General features: G+C 44.9%; 1 protein-coding gene across 2 annotated transcripts in view; it reads left to right on the top strand.

The window, feature by feature from the left end:
- os9 (OS9 endoplasmic reticulum lectin) overlaps positions 1-3,656 on the top strand; it is a 50,927-nt gene extending 47,271 nt beyond the window's left edge. Inside the window, exon 14 of one of the 2 annotated variants that reach the window (XM_048523574.2) lies at positions 2,411-3,656. In XM_048523574.2, coding sequence (XP_048379531.1) covers positions 2,411-2,548 — 138 coding nt within the window. In that variant the 3' untranslated portion in view covers positions 2,549-3,656. The remainder of the gene's footprint in view (positions 1-2,410) is intronic. The other variant, XM_048523573.2, reaches the window with a different exon arrangement.
- The last annotated feature ends 15,198 nt before the right edge of the window (positions 3,657-18,854 follow it).

Below are 18,854 nucleotides of genomic sequence, written 5' to 3'. Positions count from 1 at the left end.
GGAGACAGACCGGTCAAAGAGGTGAGGGCGGAGCCAGTAAAGGTGAGTGTAGTTGGGTGGGGGTAGGTCAGTGTAGGGAGGACGGACAGTTCAAAGGGGTGAGATGAGGCTGGTAGGTAAGAGTTTGGTTGGGGGGTGGTGGTGCTGTGTGTAGGTGAAACAAAGGACAGGTTAGGGAGGCAGGCATGAGCTGGGCTGGTTTTGGGATGCGGTAGGGGGAGGGGAGATCTTGAAGCTTGTGAAGTCCGCATTGATACCGTTGGGCTGCAGGGTTCCCAAGCAGAATGAGTTGCTGTTCCTGCAACCTTCGGGTGGCGTCATTGTGGCACTGCAGGACGCCCAGGATGGACATGTCTAAGGAATGGGAGGGGGAGTTAAAATGGTTTGCGACTGGGAGGTGCTGTTCCGAGTGTAGGTGTTCTGCAAAGCAGTCCCCAAGCCTCCGCTTGGTTTCCTCGATGTAGAGGCGGGTACAGCAGATGCAGTTACCACATTAGCAGATGTGCAGGTGAACGTCTTGATGTGGAAAGTCTTCATGGGGCCTGGGATGGGGGTGAGAGGTGGTGTGGGGGCAAGTCTAGCACTTCCTGCAGTTGCAGGGAAAAGCGCTGGGTGTGGTGGGGTTGGAGGAGAATGTGGAGCGGACAAGGGAGTCATGGAGAGAGTGGTCCCTCCGGAAAGCAGACAAGGGTGAGGAGGGAAAAATGTCTCTGGGGTCAGATTGCATGGCAGAAGTGCCAGAGGATGATGCATTGTATCCGGAGGTTGGTGGGGTGGTACGTGAGGATGAGGGGGATTCTCTTTTTTTGGTTGTTATTGAGGGGAGGGGGGGTGTGAGGGATGAGTTGCAGGAAATGCGGGAGACACAGTTGAGGGCTGTGGAGGGGAAGTTGCGGTCCTTGAAAAACAAGGACACTGCGAAGCCTCTTGACGTTATCGGATGTTTTTGGCTAAACTATTCCTCCCCACCCAAGACATGTGATATTGGCAGACTCATTTAGTGCCAGTTTGAATGTCACTGTAAAGCTGTCTAGGGCACCTGTCCAGGGAGGAAGTTTCATAAGCAAATTCCACAACACAGCAACAGTAACAGCAGTCTGGCTGAAAGCATTTGAAGGGAAGTGAAGAAAGACAAACAAAAGCAAGTTGCTGGAAAATCTCTGCAGGTCTGGCAGTATCTGTGGGGAGAAATCAGTTCACATTTTGCGTCTGATGTCACAGGGAGAATGGTCCTTATGGAAGGCTATTGAGGAAGAGGAGGAGAATGTGCCTGGAAGTGGTGGGAATAGTAGCTAATGATTCCCTGGATGTGGATGCTGGTGGTATGGTAGGTGAGGAGAAAGGGGGATCCTATTGCTGTTGTGGGAAGGAAGAGGGGGGTGAGGGCTGAAGTGTAGGAGATAGCTTCAAGGCCCTCAGCCAGGTCCAACCTATGGTGCTGAGAGTCCTTGTTTGAGGAAGATGATGGGCATTTTGGTGGACCCCTTGTTGAACTTGGTATCAAGTTGGCACCTTACACAAGGACTATTCCCTCCAGGATATCCTGGTCCACTCCTCCCTCAAGCACGCACACACCTTCCCTTTCAATTATTTGCATCCTCCCTTCTCTGTAGCCAAAGGCCCAGACATACCTACCAGGTGAAGCAGCACTTTACCTGCACTTACCTGAATCTGGTCTACTGCATTTGCTGCTTACCATGTGGTCTCTGCTCCAGTGGGGAAATGAAGTGTAGACTGGGTGATCACTTCATAGAACATTACATGCTGCCAGCAAAAATGACTGAACTTCCAGATGCCTGCCACTTTAACACACCACCCTGTTCTTTGGCTTCCTACAGTGTTCCAGCGAAACTCAATGCATGCTGGAAAAACAGCACCTCATTTTCCACTTGGGGCACCCTGCTGGCCTGTGGACTTCAATACTGTGCAAAACAATGTTAGGTTTTGAGGCAACTTCTCCTGTGTCCTTACCCCAAGCCCCACACGTCAGGCCTTGTGATCATGTGGTCAGAAAATCTGAAGGGTCCAGACCCAAAATGTCAACCTTCCTCCTCCTCTGCTGCTTGGCCTGCTGTGTTCATCCAGCTCTACACCTTGTTATCTCATTTTCCAAGTTACCATCAGTTCTGAGGAAGGGTCACTGGACCCGAAACGGTAACTGATTTCTCTGCACAGATGCTGACAGATCTGCTGGGCTTTTCCAGCAATTTCTGTTTTTTTGATTTCTAGCGTCCCCAGTTCTTTCAGGGTTGATGAAGAAAGTCAGTGCTGTGAAAAGGTATAGGCATGGAGAGGAATTGTTACCTTTTTCTGCCTTTTGAAATTCAGTAGCTCAGGCTTTCGTCCACTGACAAATGGAAATCCCTTGGCTGTGTATAGTTGAAAATCTAAAATTTATTATTTTTTTCAGACTGGCGGTACTGAAGAGGTTTACAAAGAACAGCAGAGACAGCAGCAGCTGGAGGATAACTACCGTTTTGTGTGGGGGGAAAGCCAAGAAGAAGCACAGTCATCAAGCAGCACAGATTCTGATGATATGGACTTCTAGGGATACGTGGCTCAGTATAAATCAAGTACATCTTCGGGTGTTAGCACATGAACCAGTCAATTTGCACTTTGCCATGTGTAATGGCGCATTTGTGATCGCTGATCACAATAGATAATAAATGAACCTGCAGACGAACCGTCAGAAATTTGCATTTTTATTGATCAGCTAAAGTGGAATTTTGTTTGTCTGCTGCAGTTGTCTTTTTGTGGTGGAACTGGTGTGTATGAGTAGTGCTCTAAGCATTTGAATGTGTATCTTGGTAACGAACCTAATCAAAACACTGAGGCAGGTAGGCAGGCATTCATTCTCCTTGGCCTACGCAGAATTAGAGATAAGGAGTGTTCATTACTGTGAAAAGTGAGCAATGAATGTAATATTTTTGCCCCAAAATGGAATTTATCTTTAAGTTGAAAGTAGATAGTTGAAAATAAAATCAGTCAGGCATCTGAGCAACCTGGTGACAGATCACCACGATTGCTACACATCAGTATCGTGGTGGAACCCTGGACAGTCCGACTTCAGATAAAGCCAACAGCTCCAGTCTTTAGATGCCATCACTAGCTTCCAGTGAAGTATATCTTTCCTGATGGTAATGTTCTGCCAAGTTACAAAGCCAGACGCCACCAATAATTGCTTCCTTTGGTATTACATTTCTAAACTAGTGACCTGGATTACCTGGTCACAAATCTTTGTGATGGCAATGTGCTGCTGGGATGAGCAGAGCCAACATTATCCACCCTTTATTGATCAGATATTGTGGCTGTCAGATATGTCTCTGGTAGCTAATCTGTCATTTTATTGAAGTTTTGTGTATATGTTTGTCTCAATGCTTTCTTTTTTGTGCTAACTGCTTTGTAATTCAAAAAATCTGAAAGAGCTTTGTGAATAATGCAGCAGTTTGCCATACTTAGACCAAGTTGATACCTACTTCCTCCAATTCTTGAAATATTTGGGCGACACTGTGATTGAATAATGTTTAATAAAAACACCGGTATCCTGTTTATGTAGTGTTTAACCTTTTTTTGCCTGAATCAAGCACTTAATGGGTGAAAGTTCTTTTTTTAAACCCAACACTGGATTGAATTTACTTTTTAAATCCTTTGGCATGAGCTTTTGATTAATACTGAAATGAAGCCGTCTAAGCTTAGCATTTGGACAAATGTGAGCTGATCAGAGAGCCAGTATGCATTTTCCAACAGGCAAGTCTTGTCTAACAAACATGTTTGATAAATCCTCTAAGATTTCAACTGTGAACTTCCAGAGGCATTTGACTAGTGCTTTGTACACGAATTCAATTAGGCAGTGGAGTTGGAGGTTAACTCTTCAATTTGGATGGTGAACTGACCAGGAAGTTGGAATAGGGATAACAAGGTGTAGAGCTGGATGAACACAGCAGGCCAAGCAGCATCAGAGGAGCAGGAAGGCTGATGTTTCGGGCCTAGACCCTTCTTCAGATTTTCAAGTTAACAGGGTGTGACTTAAGTGCTGTACCCTACAAATCTATACTGGGGCTTAGACTTTTTTAAAATATATTCAGATGTAACTTGGAAGAAAGAGTAGGGAGCCTTTTTTGAGTTTGCTGATGACACTTGAGTGGCAGAATCTATAGGATAGATAGGAACAGTAAGTTGCAAAGGCATGTCTTAAATTGAGTAGGTGAAATCCTGGATTCAATATAAGACGGAGGCTACTTAGTCTGGACCTAGTTGCTCAAAGGGAGGAACTGGAAGTGGAGAGAGATTTAGAGGGTTAAAAACACGACTTTTTAAGTACAAAAGTAGTTGATGGAATGTTGACCTTTATTTCAAAAGAGGATGTTGCATTGCATGTTTTCAAGAATTAAAGGGATAGATGGTGTAGACTAGGCATCTATGTCCTTCAATAATTTTTTGAAGCAATTAGATAATTGAGATGTTGGTCATTAGTGGCTCTTATAGGATAAATGGAGACTATTTTTTTATTTTATTGAATTCAAGCCAAACCATTCAGATGCGATTTCAGGAAACCCTTCACAGTAGAAATCTGGAGCTTTCTGGACATGCAGAGTGTTGACTCAAAAGGTTAACTGTTTTTCTCTACAGATATTGCCATGGTGGTTGAGTTTCTCCATGATTATTTTTTTAAAACACATGTTTTTGAAGTTAATGATTAAGAATGGCAACAGTACAAAATTTGGCACATGATAGTGCACAACATGAAAGATTGCATGCGCCTGCTCCACTTTTGGCATCCAGCATCTTGCTCATAACTGCAGAATGAAATGCTAGTGTTGTTAAGCAGCTCTTTAAATGACAGGTAATAGAAATAAATGTTGTTTTCTTCCAAGTCATTTAAGACTTTGCATTCACAATTTGAACTATCTATCATCATGCATTGGCATGGTGCCAGCAATATTTCTTGTGGTGAAAAATGACTACAGGCTTTGCATAAATCCAAACATTTTAAAAATGACCAAACAAATCTATATCATGCTCAGCCATTTCATTATCAATCCTAGAGGTTGTTGAAGGAGCTATAAAAAGCACAAAATTTTCTTTTATTCTTAATCATCAAAGCTTGGCGTTTATATTGTTGGGTTGTTTTTGCCTCCACTTGGTTTGGGCAGCAAATTGTGTTGGGATTAAGTTCCACAGCGTCCACCTACGTTCTGGGAGCTCACTCCACCTTCAACACCATTATCCCCTTCAGACTGATCTCAAAACTGAGACACCTGGGTCTTGGCTCCGCCCTCTGCAGCTGGATCCTCAGCTTTCTGACCCACAGGCCTCAGTGAGGATAGGTAACTGCACCTCCCCCATAATAGCATGCAAGACTGGAGCGCCCTCAGCTCCCCTACTATACTCCCTGCACACCTACGCCTGTTGCCAAATTCCAAATGAATGTCATCTATAAATTCACTAATGACACCACTGTAGTGGGGCGAATATCTAATAATGAGTCAAAATACAGAAGGGAGAAAGAGGGCTGGGTGATGTGGTGCAATGAAAACAACCTGTCTCTTGACATCGGCAAAACTAGTGATCGTTTCTTTCAGAAGAAAGGAAAACGTGCCCCCACGTACAACAATAGAACTGAGGTTGAGAGTGAAGAGCAACATGTTCCTCAGTGACGATAACCTGTCCTATCCATGTAGATGTGGCCCTCAGAGGGGTACAACAGCACCTCTTCCTCGGGCAGCTCAGGAAATGTGGCATGTTGAAAAGGGCCCTCACCAACTTCTACAGATGCACCACAGCAACATACTGTCCAGGTGCATAATGGCCTGGTATGGTAACTGCTCTGCCCAGGACTGTTTTTTAAAAAAAAACTACAGAAGGTGGTGTGCACAGCCCAGACCATCACAGAAGCCAACCTTCCATCCATGGGCTGTATTTACATGGCTCGCCGCCACAGAAAGGCAGCCAACATCAAAGACCCATTGCACTGCAGGAATGCTCTACAACCTCTCCTGTCAGGCAGAAGGTACAGAAGCTTAAACACACGCACAAAGCAGGTTCAGGAACAGCTTCTTTCCAGCAGTTATCAGACTAATGAATGGATTCTAGTGTCAAATAATGCTGATCTTGCTAACACTGTTGCCGAGTGCATGTCCTGCGTGACGTAAAAATAAGGTACTAAGTCATTTTGATCTGCACATCCTTTGCTTGCTGTGATCTGCCCATACTCATCGTAAACAGTTGTATTTCAGTACATGTGACAAGTCAATCACTGAAGTTCCTGCTTCCTTATCTTTGCAACAAGAGGGTTTTGCAACCACCTCATGCCTCAAAGCCTGTCTCTCCATCTCTAAGGCACGGGTCAGGAGTGTGTTGGAATACTCCCCACTTGCCTGGATGGGTGCAGCCCCAACAACACTCAACACAGTTCAGGACAAAGATTTGCAGCTCTGATTCTGCAGAGCAGAAAAACTATTTTGAGGAACTGTTAGGTGTGACTTGACACATCTTTATGATGACTCTATTAAAAACCACCTCTGTCAAGCTTTCATCTATCTACTTTATTATCTGCACTCAAATTTTTGCTTGGTGGCAATTCTGAGAAGTTATTTAGAATGTATTACGTTAAAGGTGCAATTCTAAAAATCCAAGTTGTTGTGAAAAATGTTGCTTTCAAATGACTGCCTGCTTCCTCTTGATGGCGATGCTGAGCCAGTCATGCTCCTCAGTTATGAAAGCAGCACTTCTGCATTCAGTTTGTAATTCGATGTGAAATACCTTTAAAAGCAGCAGTGTTTAATATTATAAATTTAAAACATAAGGTTTTGGCTCTTTTCCCCAGGCACTGTGCCTCATGCTTGAGGTGACTGGGTAATTAATATCCCTAGGACTTCTGCAAATGGCTGATCAGCAGAAGATCTCAAATTCCTGCTGATTTTGATCATGCTCCCTCTGTTTAAGAGTGAACGTTCACCTCGGAATGCTGCAGATTTTGTTCACAATAAGACATGTGGCTTTAGGATAACATTAATAGGCATGGACCAGCAGGAGACATTCATCTGTACTTCCCACATTTTGACAAAAGATTCACAATTCTCCATGGCTCAGTGTTTCCAACTGACTGTTTATCTTTTTCCAATTTCCAGTTAGTGCCATTTTGTTGCCAGAGCAATGGTCAGCCCATCTAGTTGTTTAGTGTCCAATCCACTTTTCTCTCTCAGCTCTAAAATGTTGAATATTTTTCTTTTCTAAAAATATTTTGTTGTACATTGCTGGTATGGTCAGTTTAATTGCCGGTCCCTAGTTGCCCCTTGAAGGTGGGGACGAGCTGCCACCTTGAACCGCTGCAGTCCATGTGCTGTAGGTCGACCTACAATGCCCTTGGGGAGGGAATTCCAGGATTTTGACCCAGCGACAGTGAAGGAACAGCGATATATTTCCAAGTCAGGATGGTGAATGGCTCAGAGGGGAACTTGCAGGGGGTGGTGTTCCCATGTATCTGCTGCCCTTGTCCTTCTAGATGCAAGTGGTCGTGGGTTTGGAAGGTGCTGCCTGAGGATCTTTGGTGAATTTCTACAGTGCATCTTGTAGATAGTAGCAGCAAGTGCGTACTGAGTGTCAGTGGTGGAGGGAGCGGCTGTTTGTGGGTTAATGGGGCTCTGATGAAGTGGGCTGCTTTGTCCTGGATGGCACAGACATTTTAGAATGTAGAATGTCCCTCGGACATCTCCACTCCTTTTAAAAGACCTTAGAGAGACTGCTTCAGCAATGCACTTGGCATAAAAGCCCATTTTCTGATACAGTGGGTGGTGTGCAGGAGCCAATCAGCAAATTCCCACTCTTTGACCCTAAGACTATAGGAAATAGGAACAGGAAGAGGCCATTTAGCCCCTTGAGCCTGTTACACCATTCAACATTCCTCCTAATTTATAAACATACTCTGTGTTCTTTTGCTCTCCTTTGTTTGGCTGACCACGGCAGATTCTTGCATGGCCCTCGGAGGGGTGAAGTCACTTCCTTGTGTTTGAGCCAGGTAGTGCTGTGCGCCTGCATTGACCCTCTTAAAGCATACAACATAGCCACGATTCAAAAGCATTTTCATATTGCCCTCCCGCTCAATAGGGTCAATTTAGTCCAGAAGAAGATGCTCCTAAGTGGGTTTTAGAGGGATTTGTCTGAAGGGATGTTATGACAGTATGTAGGAATTTGTCTACAGCCTTCAAAATAGTACAAATCTTAAAATGCCAAAGGTCTTTGAGAAGTGAGCCAAAATAAATGAATGCCAAGGCTAATGGAGGCTATATTAGTTGGGATGATAGAAAGAAAAATCAGTGGAATAAGTTTGAGGAAGGGTTTAAAAGGAGACCAGAGTGATGGAGAGGGTTTCAGGAGTGAGAGTTGCAGGGCTCAAGGCTGGAAGCACACAGGCCAAAGCAAATGATAGAGATAAGGATGGAGTTTTTGAGGGATGTGCGCACGTTTGTGTTGTAACGGACTTTGCAGAGATCACAAGGGCAAAGGTCATGGAGAGAAGCTGAGAATTTTAAGAGCGGTTCCCAGTCCAGCAACCCCTCAAATGTAGTTCAGTGAGCACAGAGGGGAATGAGAGGTTGATTGGCACGTTTTAGGATATAGGCAGCACAGGTTTGGATGAGCTGATGTTTATGTAGGGATTGCTTAGTTAAATCTACGTGTAACCGTGATGACTATAGCAACAGTTGAGCAGAGGCTGGGTTGGTGGTGGACATTGCTACAGCGATGGAGATGAGCAGGCTTAGCACAGATGCAGAGGACGTCTTGTAGATCAATGAGTAGTGTCCTTGCTTCTGAGCTAGAAGCTCCAAGTTTGAATTCCCCCTCCAGGACTTGAATGATTTCCAGAAGGTGCAATCATATTGTGGTCAAGCAGGCTGAATATTAAACTTCCAACACATGGCCAAGTCATCAAGTTTATTTAAGACAAAGGTAGATAGATTCCTGATTAGTAAGGGGATCGAGGGTTATGGGGAAAAGGCAGGACAATGAGGTTGAGAAACATATCAGCCATGAACAAATGGTGGAGCACACTCAAGCTGAAAGGCCTAATTCTGCTCCTGTGTCTTTAGTCTCCCGAGTAAGAGTGGATGAGACTCACACTCAGCCCAGTGATGGAAAGAAACTAGAACCTCTACCATCACCATCCATTGTTCCCAGTTATCATCTTGATGTTGCTGCAGTGTTGTGATCCTTGAAAATGTTACTATTGGACAGGTCAGATCCTAGAGCTTGATAGTTCTAATTTTCTTTTAAACCATGCTGGTCAGTTACTGAGCACATTCACAAGAGCTTGCCACTGTACTTTTAACAGAGAACAAAATGCTTATTAAATAAGCAAAGCATGACTTATATTTACTAGACAAATAGAATGGGAAGATATATTGCAAGCACTAAAGTAATTCAAACTCAACATTCCTTTTTATCCCTACAAAATCCTTACAACATTAAAACAGCCCAGTGAGGATTTATCACCATCTTCATTACTAAAGCTTCCTGCTCAGCCTGCTACAATTTCCTTCTGGCAAATGTCTGTGCATCCATCAGTCATTTTTTTCTTCAGCTGGCTTCTGTCTTTAAGACACCTAAAGCAAACTGCAAACTAAATTCACGATTACTGCCACTTCAGAGCAAACGTACACTGTTAGACTTCAGTTTCCATCAGTCTCTCACATTTTCTTTTGGAGAGTTTAATCCCTCGACCTCCATTTTCTGACATACACACACGCGCACTCACTGACTTCCTTCTGGATGTTTCTGTCTCTGTGTGACGCTAGACAACAGCAATTTCTTCGTACTTTTCAATATTCTAAACTACTAACTCCTGCCGTTTCACTTAAAGCATTGTAAAAACCTCATTAAAATGCACTTAAAAAGCAAGGTCCAGACTTTTCATTGCTTGTAAGAATAAGAGTCATAAAGCCATGCATGCAACACAGAAACAGACCCTTCAGCCCAACATGCCCATGCTAGCCAACTTTCCTAAACTGATCTTGTCCCATTTGCCAGCATTTGGCCCATATCCCTCTAAACCCTTCCTATCCATGGACCCATCCAGATGCCTTTTAAAAGTTGTAACTGTACCAGCCTCCACCACTTCCTCTGGCAGCTCATTCCATATGCGCACCACCCTCTGTGTGAAGAAGTTACCCCTTAGGTCCCTTTTAAATCTTTCTGTTCTCACTTTAAACCTATGCCCCTCTAATTTTAGACTCCCCACCCCAGGGAAAACACTTTGGCTATTCACCCTATCCGTGCCCCTCATGATTTTATAAACCTCTATAAGGTCACTCCTCAGCCTCCGACACTCCAGGGAAAAATAAACTCTACCTATGCAGCTTCTCCTTATAACTCAAACCCTCCGGTCTCTGAACCCTCCCATTTTTGTACCCTTTCCAATTTAATAACATCCATCCTGTGTCAGGGCGACCAGAATTTTATGCAATACTCCAAGTGTGGCCTTACCAACATCTTTATAGCCATAAGATGATGTCCGAACTCCTATACTCAATGCTCTGACTGAAGAAAGCAAGTGTGCCAAATGTCTGATGTCAATTGCAAGGAACTATGCATCTGCAGCCCTGGGTCTCTGTTTGACAATATTCCTCAGGGTCCTACCATTAACTGTGTTATTCCTGCCCTGGTTTGTCTTACCAAGATGCAACACCTCACTTTTGTCTTAATTAAACTCCATTCTTCAGCCTACTGGCCCAGTTCATCGAGATACCATTGCATTCTTAGATAACTTCCTTTCCTGTCCACTCTGCTACTGCTAACCATACCTACTATATTCTCATCCAAATCATTTATATAACTGACAAACAACAGTGGGCCCTGCGGCAATCCCTGTGGAATAGCACTGGTCACAGGCCTCCAGTCTGAAAAAACAACCCTGTACCACACCCTCTGTCTCCTCCCATCAAGCCAATTTTGTATCCAATTGGCTAGCACCCCTGGATCCTATGTGATCTAACCTTACTAGCCAGTCTACCATGTGGGACCTTTTCGAAGGCCTAGTTTAAGCCCATGGAGACAAAGTCGACTGCTCTGTCTTCAACTATCATCTTGGTCACCTCTTCAAAAAACCTCAATCAAATTTGGGAGACATGATTTCCCATGCAAAAAGCCTTGCTGACTATCCCAAATCAGACCTTGCTTTTCCAAGTGCATGTAGGTTCTGTACCTCAGAATCCCCTCCAACAACTTACTCACCACTGACTTCAGGCCCATCGCTCTGTCAATCCCTGGTTTTAATTTGCAGCCTTTCTTAAATAAAGGCAAAGCATTAGCCACCTCCAGGCCTCCAGCTGTTGTTGATACAAATATCTCTGATTAGGGCCTAGCAATTTCGTCCCTAGCTTCCCACAATATCCTGGAATACACCCGATCGGGTCCCAGGGATTTATCTACCTTTATGCTTTTTAAGACCTCCAGCACTTCCTCTTCTGTAATATGAACTCTTTTTGGGACATCACTATTTGTTTCCCTGAGTTCCCTAGCTTCCTTCTCTTTCCCAACTTAAATACTAGCAAAAAGTATTCATTTAGGATCTCACCTAACTCCTGCGATCCCACACATAGCGTTGATCTTTAAGGGGCCCTATTCGCTCCCTAGAACAAAGAACATTACAGCACAGAAACAGGCCCTTTGGCTCTCAAAGCCCACACTGATACATTTTACCCTTCCAAAATAAAACTGCCTTCACTTACAAGATCCATATCCTTCTTTTGCCTTCCTATTTTTTTTTTCTTTTATTCATTCCTGTGATGACAGCGTCACTGGCTCAGCAGCATTTATTGCCCAGAGGTTGGTTAAGAATCAACCACATTGCTGTGGGTCTGAATGTTTTGGAGAGCATACAGTAAAGGTTTACCAGGATGTTGCCTGGTGTGGGGGGTTTTAGCTATGATGAACGGTTGGATAGACTGGGTTTGTTTTCACTAGAATGCAGGAGGTTGAGGGGCAACCTGATAGAAGTTTATAAGATTGTGAATGGCATGGATAGAGTGGAGGGTATGAGGCTTTTTCTCATGGTTGAGGGGTCAATTACTAGGGGACATGGGTTTTGGGATGTTGTTGGGGAAGTAGGTTAAAAGAGATGTGTGCACAAAGGGTGGTGAGTGCCTGGAACACGCTGCCAGAGGAGGTGGTGGAAGCAGATACAGTAGCAGCATTCAGGAAGCACCTGGACAGATACAGGGGGGAGGCGATGGCCTAGTGGCACTATTGCTGGGCTGCTAATCCAGAGACCTAGACAAAGTCCTGCAGACACAGGTTCAAATCATGCCCTGGCAGATGGTGGAATTTGAATTCAATAAAATATCTGGAATTGAGAGTCTAATGATGACCATAAATCCATTGTCAATTATTGGGAAAAACCCATCTAATGTCCTTTAGGGAAGGAAACTGGCAGCATGTTCCAGGCACTCACCACCCTTTGTGCACACATCTCTTCTAAACTACCTCCCCGACAACATTCCCCACCCCACCTCTCCAAAACCTGCATCTCCTAGTAATTGCTCCCTCTACTCCGGGAACAAGCCTCATACCCTTCACTCTCTCCATGCCATTCACAATCTTATAAACTTCTATCAGGTCACCCCTCAACCTCCTGCGTTTCAGTGAAAACAAACCCAGTCTATCCAACATTTCTTCATAGATAAAATCCCCCACACCAGGCAACATCCTGGTAAACCTTTTCTGTCCCCTCTCCAAAGCATCCACATCCTTCTGGTAATGTGGTGGCCAGAAGAGTACGCAATATTCCAAGTGTGGCCTAACTAAAGTTATATAAAGCTGCAGCATAACTTGTCTATCTTTATACTCAATGCCCCTTACAATGAAGGGGAGCATGCCATTGGCCTTTTGTACTACTCTATCTACCTGCACTGCCACCTTCAGTGATCTGTGGAACCCGCACACCTAGATCCTTCTGCATATCGATACTCCTAAAGGTTCTGCTATTCACTGTGTAATTTCCACCTGTACCTGACCTCCCAAAATGCATCACCTCACATTATTCCAGGTTAAACTCCAACTACCATCTTTTTGCCCGTGCTTCCAGCTGATTTATATCCTGCTGTATCCTCTGACAATCTTCCTCACTATCTGCAACTCCAATCTTTGTATCATCTGCAAACTCACTCATTAGACTAGCTGCATTTTCCTCCAAATCATTTGTGTAGATCACAAACAGCAGAGATCCCAGCACGATTCCCTGTGGAACATCAGTAGTCACATCCCTCCCATGGGAAGGCACGGTGGCTCAGTGGTTCGCACTGCAGCCTCACAGCACCAGGGACCCAGGTTCGATTCCAGCCTCGGGCGACTGTCTGTGTGGAGTTTGCACATTCTCCCAGTGTCCGCATGGGTTTCCTCCAGGTGCTCCAGTTTCCTCCCACAGTCCAAAGATGTGCATGCTAGGTGGATTGGCCATGCTAAATTGCCCGTAGTGTTCAGGGGTGTGTGGGTTATAGGGGGATGGGTCTGGGTGGGATGCTTCAAGGGGCGGTGTGGACTTGTTGGGCCGAAGGGCCTGTTTCCACACTGTAGGGAATCTAATCATTCTGAAAGCTGTCCTTCCATCACTACCCTCTGTGTCTTGTGACTAAGCCAGTTCTGTATGAAGCGTCTAGGCCCGAAACGTCAGCTTTTGTGCTCCTGAGATGCTGCTGGGCCTGCTGTGTTCATCCAGCCTCACATTTTATTATCCTGTATCCATCTTGCCAGCTCACCCTGATACCATGTGACTTCACATTTTGTACCAGCCTGCCATGAGGGACCTTGTCAAAGGCTTTACTGAAGTCCACGTAGACAACATCAAATGCTTCTCCCTCATCAATCATCTTTGTCACCTCCTCTAAAAACTCAATCAAGTTAGTGAGGCACAAACCCCCCCCCCCCAACAAAACCATGTTGTCCATCACTAATCAGCCCATTTGCTTCTAAATACATATAGATCTTGTCCCTGAGAATCTTTTTCCAATAATTTCCTTCCCACTGATTTGAGGCTCACAGGCCCGTCATTTTCTGGATTATCCCTGCTACCCTTAAACAGTGGGACAACATTGGCTATTGTCCAGTCCTCTGGGACCTTACCTGTGGCCAAAGAGGAGACAAAGATATTTTTCAATGCTCCAGCAATTTGTTCTCTTACTTCCCTCAATATTCTGAGATAGATCCCATCAGGACCTGGGGTCTTATCTACCTTGATACTCTTTAAGACGCACAACACTGCTTCCTTTTTAATAGCAACGTGGTTTAGAAACTCGACACTCCCTTCCCTGAAATCATCCTCCATCAATTCCTTCCCTTTGGTGAATACCGACACAAGGTATTAATTTAGGACCTCATCTACATCTTCTGGCTTCACACGCAAATTCCCTCCTTTGTCCTTGAGTGGGCCAATCCTTTCCCAGGATACCCTCTTGCTTTTTATTTAGGTGTAAAATGCCTTGGCATTCCCCTTAATCCAGTTTGCCAATGACCTTTCATGATCTCTTTTAGCCCTTCTAATTTCCTGTTTAAGTACTTTCCTACTTTCCTTATGTACTTGATTGATTGATTTTATTGTCACTTGTACTGAAATACATAGACCATAGAACAGTGCAGCACAGTACAGGCCCTTCGGCCCACAATGTTGTGCTGAACTTTTACCCTAATCCTAAGGTCTATCTAACCTCCATCCCTACCTTATACTATCATCCATATGCCTATCTAATAGCCGTTTAAATGCCCCTAATGAGGCCGACTCCACTACCCTCTCCGGCAATGCATTCCACGCCCCGACAACTATCTGAGTAAAGAACCTACCTCTGACATCTCCCCTATATCTACCTCCACTCACTTTAAAACTATGCCCCCTCATAATAGCTAACTCCACCCTAGGAAAAACTCTCTGGCTGTCTAATCTATCTATACCTCTGATCATTTTGTCACCTCTATACAGTGAAAAGCTTTGTTTATGAGCGGTACAGGCAGATCACAGCAAGCAAAAATGTACGGATTAAAAAGATTTAGAGGCATACAGGTTACATTATTTGAGGCCAGAGTCCATTCAACAGCCTGATAATGGCCGGAAGGATGCCGTTCCTGAACCTGCTTGTGCATGTGTTCAAGCTTCTGTACCTTCTGCCTGATGGAAGAGGTTGTAGGAGGTCATTACCAGGGTGCAATGGGTCTTTGATAATGTTGGTAGCCTTTCCATGGCAGTGAGCCCTCGAAATGGAGCCTGTAGATGGAAGGTTGGCTTCCTTGATGGTCTGGGCTGTACACACCACCTTCTGTAGTTTTTTAACCATCCTGGGCAGAACAGTTGCTATACCAGGCTGTTATGCACCTGGACAATATGCTTTCAATGGTGCTTCTGTAGAAGTTGGTAAGGGACCTTATGGACATATCAAATTTCCTGAGCTGTCTGAGGAAGTAGAGGTGTTGTTGTACCCTCTTGACTGTCACATCTACATGGACAGGACAGGTCATCGGTTATTGTCACTCCGAGGAATTTGCTGCTCTTCACCCTCTCAACCTCAGTTCTGATCTTGTAGATGGGGATGTGTTGTCCTCTCTTTTTTATGGTGTCGATGACCAGCTCTTTAGTTTTCCTGACATTGAGAGACAGATTGTTTTCATTGCACCACATCACCAAGCCCTCTTTCTCCCTTCTGTATTTTGACACATCATTGTTAGATATTCATCCCACTACGGTGGTGTCATCAGCGAACTTGTAGATGGTGTTCATTTGGAATTTGGCAATATAGTTGTGAGTGTTCAGGGAGTTTCGTAGGGGGCTGAGGAAATATCCTTGGGGAGTTCCAGTGTTGAGTATTATTGTGGAGGGGGTACAGCTGCCTATCCTCCCTGATTGCGGCCGGTGAGTCAGAAAGCTGAGGATCCAGTTGCAGAGGTTGGAGCTGAGACGCAGTTTTGAGATCAGTCCGGAGGGGATAATGGTGTTGAAGGTGGAGCTACAGTGAACGAGCAAGAATCTGACTTTGTTTTCCGGATGTTCCAGGGATGAGTGCAGGACTACGGATATGGCATTTTCTATGAATCTGTTATGTTAGTAGGAAAACTGTACGGGATTGAGTCAGGTTGTTACCCAGAAGTTGACTAGCCCTTCAAACCACTTCATGCTTATTGGACAATGCGAAGAGCTATTGGACCGCTCTAATTAAGACACACTGCATGTGTTTTCTTGGGTTCAGGGATGATGGTGGTCTTCTTCAAGCAGGTGAGGACTTTGAATTGTAGAACAGAGAGGTTGAAGATGTTGGCGAATACATCCACCAGCTGGTCCACACAGGTTCTGAGTGCTCAGCTGGGGTCACTATCAGGGCCCGTGACTTTCTTTGGGTTGACTCCCAGGGAGACGGATCTGATGTCTGAAGCAGTGACAGAGGGAGCTGGTGTGTCCAGGACTGTTGGGGCAGGCGTTGCCATGCCGATGGTATTCTGCTCAAACCGAGCATAGAAAGCATTGAGCGAGTCAGGGAGGGATATGTCATTGTTTGCTATCTTACACTGTTTCATTTTCTATCCTATAATGTCATTTTGGCCTTGCCATAGACAGCAGCAGTCTGTTTGGTAGGTCTGGGCCTCAAACTTAGTCTGGAATGCCTCTTGGCCTCCCTCATGGCTTTGCGGAGGTCATATCTGGAATTCCTGTAGTGTTGGTCCGAGTCTGGTCTTTAGTTGGGAATGGATTTCCTGGTTCATCCCAGGTTTACGGTTGGGGAACACTCAGATTGACTTCTTTGGTACGCAGTCGCCCACGCATTTCTAATGAAGTCCATCACAGTGGTGGCTTAATCGTCTAGGTTTTTCACTGAACGCTCGCACATGGCCCAGCCCACCAAATCCAAGCATTCTTCAAGGGCTTTCTTCTTCTTAACATCCCTGGTCATCCAAGGTTCATGAAACTTGCCATACCCATCCTACATTCTCGCAGGAATGTGAGTCTCCTGCACTCTTATCAACTGCTGTTTGAAATACTCCCACATGTCCAATGTGACTTTACCTTCAAAACAGCCACCTCCAATCAACACCCTCCAGTTCCTGCCTAATGTTGGTGTAGTTTGGCTTCCCCCAATTTAACACCTTCACCAGGGCACCGCTGATTTCCCGATCCATTAAGGAATTAAAACTCATGGTATTATGGTCACAACTCCCAAAATGCACACCCACTGAAACTTCATAGAACAAAGGACAAAGAAAAGAAAATTACTGCACAGAAACAGGCCCTTCAACCCTCCAAGCCTGCGCTGATCCAGATCCTCTATCCAAACCTGTCACCTACTTTTCCAAGGATCTGTATCCCTCTGCTCCCTGCCCATTCATGTATCTGTCTAGATACATCTTAAATGACGCTATCATGCCCGCCTGTACTACCTCCACTGGCAACGTGTTCCAGGTACCCACCACCCTCTGCGTAAAGAACTTTCCACACATATCTCCCTTAAATTTTTCCCTTCTCACCTTGAAATCGTGACCCCTAGTAATTGAGTCCCCCCACTCTGGCAAATAACTTCTTGCTGTCTACCTTGTCTATACCCCTCACAATTTTGTAGACCTTACTCAGGTTCCCCCTCAATCTCCGTCTTTCTAATGAAAATAATCCTAATCTACTCAACTTTTCTTCATAGCTAGCGCCCTCCATACCAGGCAACATCCTGGTGAACTTCCTCTGCACCCTCTCCAAAGCATCCACATCCTTTTGGTAATGTGGCGACCAGAAATGTACACAGTACTCCAAGTGTGGCCAAACCAAAGTCCTATACAACTGTAACATGACCTGCCAACTCTTGTACTCAATACCCCATCCGATGAAGGAAAACATGCCATATGCCTTCTTGACCACTCTATTGGCCTGCATTGTCACCTTCAGGGTACAATGGACCTGAACACCCAGATCTCTCTGTGCATCAATTTTCCCCAAGACTTTTCCATTTACTACATAGTTCGTTCTTGAATTGGATCTTCCAAAATGCATCACCTCACATTCACCTAGCTGGCCTCATTTCCCAAAATTAGGTCCAGTATAACCCCTTCCCTGATTGGACTGATTATATATTGTGTCAAGAAATCCTCCTGAGTGGTCCTTAAATTCTGCTCCGTCCAAGCTCTTAGCATGAAAGGAGTCCCAGGAAGGGAGTACAGGGGAAGTTCATAAAAAGAAGAAATCACCCACCACAATAACCCTGCTGTTTTTACGTCTTTCCAAAATATTCCTCCATATTCACGCCTCTATCTCCCACTGGCTGCTGGGAGGCCTGTAGTATGCCCCCAGCATTGTGATTTCACCTTTCCTGTTCCTGAGTTCTACCTGTGTTGCCTCACTGCAAGAGTCCAGATGTATCCTCCCTCAGAACAGCTGACATACTTCTTTGCCAATAATGCAACACCCCAACCCCTTTTACATAGTTCCAAACACTAACCAATGCTCTGGAGTTCATCTACCTTGCCAATTATACTTATTGCAATGAAATAGATGCATTTCAGACCATTACCCTTGCTTTCTACCCCCTGCCACACACAGTAATCTCTGCTTGTTCTTGGTCATGTTTGCCCTGGTTTCTACCTCTCCCTCAATTTCTGCATCTATTGGCCTACTCCTCTAGTTCCCATCCCTCCGCCACTAGTTTAAAACCTCCCCAACTACTCTCCCAATAACTGTGCACCCCCCCCCCCAAACAGGGCATCAATCCTGGTCCTGCCCAGGTGTAACCAGTCCAGTTTGTACAGGAACGCCCCCCACCCGCCAGGACTGGTCCCAATGTTCCTGAATCTGACACCTCCCCCCTCACACCATCTTTTCAGCCACGTGTTCGTCCGATTAT

This window comes from Stegostoma tigrinum, chromosome X, assembly GCF_030684315.1.
Source record: "Stegostoma tigrinum isolate sSteTig4 chromosome X, sSteTig4.hap1, whole genome shotgun sequence".
Classification (NCBI taxonomy): domain Eukaryota; kingdom Metazoa; phylum Chordata; class Chondrichthyes; order Orectolobiformes; family Stegostomatidae; genus Stegostoma; species Stegostoma tigrinum.
The sequence above is the reverse complement of the archived record's forward strand: the minus strand, read 5'-3'. Positions and strand labels throughout refer to the sequence as shown.